This window comes from Benincasa hispida, chromosome 9 (assembly GCF_027475165.1).
Source record: "Benincasa hispida cultivar pf3 chromosome 9, pf3_genome.v1.1, whole genome shotgun sequence".
Classification (NCBI taxonomy): Eukaryota; Viridiplantae; Streptophyta; class Magnoliopsida; order Cucurbitales; family Cucurbitaceae; genus Benincasa; species Benincasa hispida.
In genome coordinates, this window is record NC_143486.1 from 51,238,116 (window position 1) to 51,248,662 (window position 10,547).

The following is a 10,547-nucleotide window of genomic DNA, read 5'->3' on the forward strand; positions in this document are numbered from 1 at the left end:
ATGAGTCGAAATATTATTTATAAACTTAATTTTTAAAAATAAAACATAAAAGGAATAAATTGTTATGCAACTAACTATAATTCATGGTTTAAATAGATTAAATTAAAAGTCTAAAAACAAAAACGGTTAAAATCATAATAGGCACGACACGTGCACTATATGTGACAAAAGTCTAAGGGCACTATTTCCACTTCACTACTTTCATCTCTAAATTTCTTCATTTATTATCTATTTTTTTTTATCGATGGATTAAAAGTCAGCTTTTGAAAACTAAGAAAAAATAGTTTTTAAATATTTGTTTTTGTTTTTAGAATTTGATTAAAAATTCAACCATTATATTCAAGAAAATGCAAATCAAGATATAAAATACGAAGAAGATAATCTTAATTTTCAAAAACTAAAAACCAAAATCTAAATGGTTACTTAATAGAACATAAAATTATTATTATTATTTTTTAAAAAAATTTATCTCAACAAGAGACACGTGCATGCACGTGACTGAGACGCAGAGCAAAAAACTGTTTCTCCCACCATCCCCAAACTTCCTTCTTCTCCCCCACACGATCTTCAAACCGCCAATTCAAAAAAGCACTCTCATAAATATTCTTCCACAATGATTATTCAGAAGCCCAAAAATTTCCGCATTCTGATCATCAATGGCGTCTCCCCTTTCATTCTTCTCTCTTCTCTCAGTCGCTCTCGCTGCAACGCCGCCCTTCGTTGCTTCTCATCACTTCCACGTCGGCGAAAACAGAGGCTGGTCAAACCCTACCGGAAACCACACTCATAACTTCAACCTCTGGGCCTCACAAAACCGCTTCCATGTCGGCGATACTCTCTGTAAACACATCCTTAACCCTAAAATTTCCTTTGAATTAAACTTTCATTTGCTTCTTTACATCCACTTTTCGTTTTTTCGCAGATTTCGAGTACCGAAACGACTCGGTTCTCGTGGTGAATTACACGAATTACAGGGACTGTATCGTAACGGATCCGATCGCGAAGTTCGAGAATGGAAGCGGCGGTGGTACGATTTTCCGATTGGATCGAGATGGAGATTTCTATTTCATTAGTGGAAATACAGAGCATTGTTTGAATGGGCAGAAATTAGCAGTACGAGTGATGGATGATGATGATGATGATGGTGATGAAGAATCTGCAGCTTCGCCGGAAGGAATGGAGTCGTGGAATTGGGGACCGCCGTCGCTGAATTCGACGGTGAAGGCGACGTTGGCGTCGTATTTGGCGACGGCGATTGGAGGTTTTCTTATTGTCCTGTATTTGCTCACTTAGGATTAGGATTTGGAATTGGATTTGTGTTTTAATTTATAATATATGATTAATCGCTGTTATATATAAATAGAATACATCATTTCCTTATCATTTCCTCCCTTTTTTAAAAAAAGAAAAAAGAAGATTATTTAATTTTATTTCCTAGTAGAGATTAAAAATATTTGGCTTTCTGATTGTGACCAAAATATTTAACTATACTCATCATATCGTTTTATGTTTTAAACCTATCATTTTCACTCATGAAAAATATTTTGGAAAATAGACACTCTTTGTTCTTAGTTAGTTGTTAGATTCTAAAATATTAGACTTCTATGTGTTGAGTTTAAATATTACACATTTGATATGAATACTATATTTTTAATATCGAAGTTAATTAAAAAAAATCACATCATAACTATATGAAGAAATTAATGAAGATTTAATAGTAAAAATATAAAATATTGAAATTTAAGAAGCAAAGGAAAATTAAATTTAAAACTCAAGGAGTAAAAATGTGTCATCGTGAAACCTAGGGACTAAATAAAAATTAAACTCGAGTGAACTATAGAGATCAAATAAAAAATAGAATCTTTTGGATAAATACTCAAATCGTAATAAATTTTTTAAAAATGCTGAATAAAATGTTTACTTATGAACATGACCAAAAGACTACAAGAATTAATCTCATAATTTAAAAAAGGACAAGTATGCCCTACTCAATCCTTTTGTGTATTTAAAAATAAAATCTACTATCCTAACAAAATCTAATTATCTAACCACTTTACTTTAAAAAATACCAAAAATAGTAGCAAAAAGAAAATCAATCTCTTTATTTAAAAAACAATAACAAAAGAGTATCTCTCCATTTAAAAAATAATAATAAAAAAAAGATTTCTCCATTTAGAAAATAATAATATATATATAAATAAATATAAAATCTTATCCAAACAATCGTGCAACAAATTAAATTCGAAGACAATAGTGCAGCAAATTCTTAAAACATAATTCACTTATAAAAAATTTAAAATTTCTCCATTGCACAAACAATCGTGCAACGAATTCGAATACAGAGTGTATATAAACCAACTAGTCATCCATGTGTAAATAGTAATTAATTCTAAAGTATCTTATCTTTCATCCCGATCCTCATTGATTGAGATTAAGAAAAGCACACACATTTACATACCTTAAAGTTTGAATATGCTTCGAGAATGTCAATCCAATGACTAGATTATCAATCAATGCACCTATGGAACACTTCATAAATTATTGTCAATGGGTATGGTTCAATCAACATCACTCGTAGACCGTGACAGAAATCTATTAGTGTCCATTGCGATCTATCACCCAGTGATAGGTGTCTATCGCGGTTCATCACGGATAAAAAATGACATTTTACTTGAAAATATTTTCATCAGTGTCCACCGCGGTTTATGATTGTGTGTAGGATGCTCTTTCCTTTGTGATGCTAGAGATTTAGTAGCTATAGGATTTCAACTTCATTGCTAGTTTCTCGGATGATTTCATAAAATTTTCTTTTAGTTGTTGTTTGTTGTACTTTATGATCTTAGATGCTTGTATAACATCTACAACTTATTTTATTTGATTTTCATCTTCATCTGTTGTGTATGAAAAAGTACTAATATCAAGAGGAGATATGCTCTTAAGGAAAATTTTCTTCGTCAAACACTACGTGTCTTGAAATATAAATATGATTGGTTGAGGGAAGCAAGACATTTATATCCTTTATGTTCCATACTATATCCTACGAAGACACATGAATATGTTCGTTTAGAAAATCTATTGTTTGGTTTGTTTCTAAATAAGGAAAACAACGATGACGAAAAATTCTCATATCATTATAATTAAGAATTCTTTTATAAAACTTTTGGAAAGGAGGGATCATGCTTAGTGCCTTTGTGGGCATTGTATTTATGAGAAACACAACAGGTAAAATGCATCTATCCAATGTTTTAGGGGTATAAGCTAATTTCAACAATATGCCTATGCTTGCATTTTACAACTCCATTTTGTTGGAGTGTACGGACAAGAATATTGATGGTGAATTCCATTTTTTTTCCAAAATGTTTTTAAAAACACTAGATTGGAATTCTCCTCCTCCATCCCTTTGAAAAATCCTTATATTCCTCTCCAATTGATTCTCAACTAGCAATTTGAATTTAGTGAAGTAATTTAGAAAATTCGACTTCTTCCTTGATAAAGCCAAACATATTTAAATTTTGGTAAGAGGAAACAACAAGAGCTGGACCCAAAGATCAGAATGAACTTTGGTCACATTGATGAGATGTTTGTTGGCAATATTTTAAACAAATTGTCATTCAAATGCCCAAGAATGACAATTCTTTTGTGCCAAACAAAGCAAGGATCCTTAGCATAAATATTTGATCACAACAACCTTGTCCTCTTTATGGTCCAAAGTGTTTTTGCTCTGAGATGTTGAATTCAATTTATAAGAAGGAAAATAATTACCTTCTTGTATACCATGTTGATTCTTAGAATTCTGACTATGATAGAATCCTCTCCCTTTTGATGAAAAATTTCTTCCTCTTCCCCGGCCTCGTCCTGATAAGCATAGTAAGCTTGGTTGATGTTTATTTCACTATTTTTTTCTTCTTCTTCCTTAAGTGAGATCAATTGATCATCGACTTTCAAGGCAAGGATGAATTGGTTGTATGAAGAATAAGGGGGTTTTGATAGCATGGTTGTTTTGAAACTCTTTGTATTTTCTTCCTCGACCTCTTGCTATATGAAAAACTTTAGATGTATCATCCAAAGGCCTTTTTGTTTCTACAATCTTGTCACATAAACTCTTGAACTTTCTAATATAATCATTTAGAGTTAATGATCCTTTCTTTAGAATGAGAAGAGCTTCATTGACATATATTGCATGCATGTCATTCTTATTGATTTTAGTTTAATTTCCATTATAACTCTTATAAAAAGAAACAACTAAAACCATCACATTGCAAAGTTAGACTAGGTATTTATAACTTTTATAAATTAACCTAAGTGTCATGCTTCATGCAATGTTCATTCATTACTATATATAACTCTTATATAACTTGTAATGAACCAAACATACATGTTTTCATACACCCTTATACTATAATACTTATAATATAAAGATGATGCATGGATATACTTAATGCATGCATATATTATAATTCTTATATTATATGATGCATGAGCATGCTTTCAAGTAATTTAATCATGCAAACTACTATATTATAACTCTTATAATATAAAGATTATGCATGAATAAAATGCATAACCTATGGTGGGTTTTAAAACTATATGGCATACTTTATGACATATAATTAAACATACATCATATGTATATTTATCAAAAATCAATGGACCGGGATAATTAGCCTAAAAAACTGGAAAAGAAAAGCTATCTATTACAAAAAACCAACGAGCCAACCGGTTCAAACAGGCGAATTGGGTCTTGAACCACCCGGGTGAAGCTTCACTCCTTCATCGTATAATAGCTCCTAGTGATCGTCGAGTAACACTGAACAAGTATAAACGATTGTGTAGCATGGATCGAGTGCTTATGACTATGCGATGAAGCATGAAGGCCACGGATCGAGCAGCGCACATCGTATAACGCATGCCTAAACAATCGAGTAGACAACAACTATGCGGTGAAACATGATCGTATAAACGATCGAGGAGCAAGCATCAAGTATCACATACCAAATGGTCGAGTAGCTAGTGACTATGCAATGAGCATGCTGGCCTACTCAATTGTTTAGTGCACGCGCCTACCATGCGTCAAGTATTATATACTCAACGATTATTTACCTCAGCGTCTACGCGATTGAGTAGCCAACACCACACGACTGAGTAAACTCTTTACTCGATCGTGTAGCATCAGCCATGCGGTCGTTTAATAAATACTACACGATCGAGTAGAACTTTTCTACATGATCGCGTAGCCAAATCTAAACAATCGTTTAGCCTGGGCTACACGATGCGACCAATCCTTGGTTTTCTTCCTTGATGAGAACGGCATCTCCTTGCGTTGAAGCTTCATCACGAACGACTCTTAAAGGTTCAAATACTTTGAATACAGGCATGATAGCAAAGTCATTATGCCCCAAAACACAGGGGCCCTAACAAATGGACTTGAAATGTAAAGAAAGCTTTAACAAACAGAGGCAATCATCCCGAAACATCCATCAATTCATATCCACAACTACATCTAACGATTAAACACATTACAAACATAAAAAAAAAACCCCAAGACTGCAAATGTAATTCAATGCATCAATGGAATTTGGAAATATCAGAACAACCTAGCTGTACCAATTGAAGGATCTCTTTACAAAGAGAACCAGTGAGCGGAAGCAAGATCGTTCCAAACCCCATTGTGACATAACATACACATTTACAATCAAACAATAATAGTTATGCATAAACTTTAAATTACAGCATGCTTCAAAAGAATATCACTAAAGATCAAGTGAACATACCCTTGAAGAACTTTTCTTCTCGTATTCCTCGATCAAACAACCTGAATGTTCAACAGCATGAACACTCAATAGCACAGCAATATCCTCGAATAGCAACGAGTAATACTCGACCCTCATACAGCAAGCAGACACCACCATGAGTCTATCTTGGTATTCTCGATGTGAGAATCCCGGAGTGTGGGCTCTATATGGATTTGGTAGAGGAAGAAGAAATTGAATGATCGTGTAGACGATCGAGTAAGTAGGAGAAGAATGGAGTCTATAGTGTAGACTGGGTACCCGATCGTTTAGAAGTGAACGCCTATCGTATAGAAATCTCGACACGATCGTTTACACTCTCAAAGCTATCGTATAGCTTTTTCTTTATGCGAGTTCACTTATCGTCCAATTATAGAAAAATGAAACTAATTTTCATTTGATCCATCAGTTACCATAACTGATCACAACTTCCCACTAAGATGGTTATTAGGAGAAAAAACCGAAACCAATTATCTCATAATTGATTTAATTATAAATAAATAATATATCTATAACCTATAGTTTTAATATCACATCTCAGATAATATATAAACCATATTTATTTTTCTCCTTTATTCATTTAATATAAATCACATTTATATTAATTCCTCCAATTAATGTATCTAATACATAAAATCAATTATATCCCATATAATTGAATCAATTTAATTATATCATATATAATTAAATTCCCTCATATTAACTTGAACACTTCAAACTAACCCAAAAACTGATTTTCAACATGAATCCATTGAGCTACCAAGGGGACCTTATGGACCTGTAGCTTGAAGCTCCAACGATACGTGAATAACTGACAAAACTCTTTAATCACGATATTCACCATTCGTTAACTGCCGGGCACTCCACTAAAGACCAATAGCTGCACTTTTCGCGCTACAGATATATTTCTGTGCCCTGTAATTACATCTAACTTCTTAAGTACCACTGATTCCTCTAATGAACGATACATCATAGTCCTACTATGAGTAAACACTTCTCAGGCCAAGAGAATGTGTGGCGCCACATTATTCAAGCCCCAAAATCAGCCCTTAAGGGAGCAAGTTATCTACTTACCACTGCTTTAAGGAAGAAGGGAATTTCGTCCTGTGTAGCTGAGTTCCCAGCTCCTCAATCAGACGAATCCCCAAAGTGGTTTTGAGTCGGCGATTTAGGCACTCGCACCCATGTAAATCAAAGGACCACCCTCATAGGCAGGAGTTCTCAACTCAATCAGGATTAAGGTCATGTTACCTATGGTCATCCTAGTGAAATGAAAACCTCTGTTGTGAACAACATTATATAACAAGACTAAACATTTCGTGGTCCGGTCTTATACACACTTCTTTGTATAGAGAATCCCCGCTCGCATGTTGATAACGGGCAGAAATGCACGTTATTATAGTGCTAAGTTATTAAACAATGAAGGTTTGCGTTGATAAAATATGTTAGATTGCGTCCAAAAAGCATTAAGTTTATAACATTGCGGTCGCATGTGTCAAACGCATAGGAACAGTTAATTTTTGTATTTTTATGCAGAATATGCGTTGACGCAAGGTGAAAAGCGCGATCACAAGAAATCAACGGACGAAGCAACATTACCGTAAGGCTTTGCGGTGATTTGTGGTCGCAAACATCTGCTCAAGAAGGATTGTCGCATAGAGTCGCCGCAACTTGGTGGGCGCATCTGGGTGAAAGGCATAATTAATCACGATGAGATAGAAAGCTGATGAAGGTCGAATCTAAATTAAGTTGACAAGCCGCTAACGATAACAACTACACTCAGTTTTTCGGTGACAAATATTCGGCGCATCAGTTAGAGAATTAAAATCGTCCTATCTGTGCAATCATAAGAGAGAAGCTGCCCTTCACCCCAAAGCTCTATAAATACCGAAGGCATCCTTCAGAAAAATGTTCACCAGTTCACAAGTTCAGCCAGTTCATAGTTTAGCTTTGTCCATAATTTTCTTTTTCTTTTTAAGGCGGAGCAAGAGAAGAGCCGAGACGCCGGAAGATCGCCCAGGGCAACTCAAGAGAGAACCCGGAGGCGTAAAAGCAGAGAGTAGGCCAATTCTCACGAGAGCGAGACTATCTTTTGAACATGAGTAGAAAATACAGTGTAAAAGCCTGGGAAGCAAGAGATTGCTACCAGGCTCTTTATTCTATTCTTGCATTGTTATTTTGTACTTCAACTTTATATTTATACAATGGAAGTTCTTATTCTACATCTGTTCACTCTCTTAACATGCATGAGTAACTAAACTAATCAAATGGGTTGAGAAGAACTAAGCTAACATGACCCAAGATCTTCATCGCATGCGGTTATCTTGTTTTATGTTGTGCCCAACACTCCTTTAGAGATACTCAAGAGAGAGTCTAAAGAAAGAACCTAAAGACTCGAGAGAGATAGGTTAGAATCTAGACTCGAGAGAGCAAGATTAGATCTGCATAAACAAGAGATAGAGACTTAGAGATAAGCTCTATTTGTCAACCTGCATCGCATGCACCCTAGAGATAGGTATGATATTTGTGGTCGCCTTATTTGTGTGTGTGGCATTTTGTCATCGCATAAATAAGAATAGAGGCTTATTTGTAGGTCCTATAGATTTATCGCATATATCGCATGCGTTCTAGCATTAGAAGCCGTAGCATGAACGCATAGCATGATCGCATAGCATGAACACATCCTAGGAAGTGTCAGCCGAAACCCTTCTCAACCCGTTCACCGCATACTCATCGCATCTTCCGTTTATCAACTCTTTTCGAACTCCGCTGAATTTGTTTATTTTTATTACTGCAAACAACAATCCCAACAACTATTGATTTATTTGGTTACCACACAGTTTTCCGAAAAATTATCATCGTATACCGTTTTCCCAAGTCCCTGAGTTCGACCCTGGACTTATCAGGAAACTCAGTGGGGTTTACACTTGGATTCCACTGAGAAAACTTGAGTGCTTAACGCAACTCCATTATCACATGTCATCCATAATTCCACATCATAAAATAACACATTAAGTTTTTGGCGTAGTTGCCGGGGACTTCGAAAAATCAGTGTACTAACGGTAATTTTTCTGATTTCTTTGTAGCTCCCAATCTCTGGCGAACTACGATCTGAAGATTGAGAGAACATTTCGACGAAGACTAAGAGACAACCGCCAACAACAAGAGAGAACACCAAGAATGGCAGAACAACTGGAAGCAAGGGCCGCAAACGCGAACAATATAATGGCCAACCCCATCCTTTTGACAAATGACTGTAATAGACCCATTAGGGACTATGCGTCGCCCAACCTCTATGATTTCTCTCCAGGAATCATGAGGCCAGCGTTAGATGGATCGAGGTTTGAAATGAAGCCGGTAATGTTGTAGATGATCCAAGCTGCTGGGCAGTTTGGAGGAAGGCGTGGCAAAGATTTGCACGTTCACCTCCGGAGCTTCATAGAAATCTGCAACACTTTTGTGTTCTCGAATATCTCTACCGAAGAAGTTTGACTAACTCTGTTTCCATTTTCTTTGTGTGATCAGGTAAGAAAATGGGCATATTCTCTCGAACCGGGAGAAATAACGTCGTGGGAACAAGTCGTCGAAAAGTTTATGAAGAAATATTTCCCACCAACCGAGAATGCCAGGAGAAGGAAATTAACAACAAATTTTGAATAAGAAAATGACGAATCGCTCAGTGATACCTGGGCGAGGTTCAAACGGCTGGTAAGAGACTGTCCACATAATGGCTTACCAGACTGCCTGCAGATGGAGATCTTTTACCAAGGACTGAATCCCTCTTCGCAGACCGTTGCCAATGCGGCAGCTGGTGGTGGTCTGCTAAACAAAACATAGGAGGAGGCAAAGAGTATACTTGATCGCATTTCCAAAAATCATGAGGATTGGCAGGAAAGTGATCAAAGATTAAGAATTAAAGATAATGATGCAAACAACAGGGCTATCGCATCCCTGCAAAACCAAATGACTGTGATGATGAGTTTGATACAAGGCATCGCAATTAATAACACGGGAGCAAAGAAAGGGTAGGTCAACGCAATTGTCCAAACGACCGCAAGTTGTGTCATTTGCGGAGACGCTCATTCGATGGAAGAATACCCCGGAAATCCACACAGTGTGCTTTATAAAGAATAATCCCTATTCTTAGACATATAACCCTGGGTAGAGAAACCAGCCAAATTTTGCGTGGAAAAATGAACAACAAAACTTCCAACCAGTGGCGTAAAAAGGATGGCCACCTGGATTTTTCCCGCAAAACAGCGGTCCGACGCATAACCAAGCTAGCAGCTCGCAAACACCGCAATCTTCATCCTTAGAGAGATTGTTGAAGCAGTACATTGATAAAAACGAATCAATGCTTCAGAATCAAGCTACATCCATTAGAAATCTCGAAATTCAACTGGGAAAAATTGTGGGCGAGCTGAAAAATAGACCCAAGAAGCACTGCCCAGCTCAACTGAGCTTCCTCGCAACGCTGGGAGTACCAGGAAGGAACAATGCTTAGCAGTCTCCGTGCTAAGTGAAAACATGACTACGGAAGAAAGGGAGGAACCCATTGCAACCAACTTGAATGCGGTGACAACCGAGGACCCATTGACCTATAGTTTAGAAAAGCCCTAGAAAATGAACCCCAAAGTTGTGTCTACCCTCAAGCCTTTAGAACATGAGACAGAAGAAGTCTAGCTACCACCAGCTCCGCAAAGATTGAAGAAGAAACAAAATGATGAAGAAAAGATCACAACAGTGGCCGCAATGCAA

General features: G+C 36.4%; 1 protein-coding gene across 1 annotated transcript; it reads left to right on the forward strand.

Moving 5' to 3' along the window:
* The first annotated feature begins 527 nt into the window (after window positions 1-527).
* Window positions 528-1,383, forward strand: LOC120086927 (mavicyanin-like). The gene is made up of 2 exons (XM_039043733.2): window positions 528-840; window positions 923-1,383. The coding sequence occupies exons 1-2, from the start codon at window positions 657-659 to the stop codon at window positions 1,291-1,293; spliced, it is 555 nt and encodes a 184-aa protein (XP_038899661.1). The 5' UTR covers window positions 528-656; the 3' UTR covers window positions 1,294-1,383.
* Window positions 1,384-10,547: the final 9,164 nt, after the last annotated feature.

What these genes read in the sequence shown, in the direction of transcription:
- LOC120086927 (XM_039043733.2), top strand. Translation starts at nt 657, where the DNA reads ATGGCGTCTCCCCTTTCATTCTTCTCTCTTCTCTCAGTCGCTCTCGCT. An exon ending in CCATGTCGGCGATACTCTCT is followed by an intron (nt 841 to 922) that starts GTAAACACATCC and finishes GTTTTTTCGCAG; the next exon opens with ATTTCGAGTACCGAAACGAC.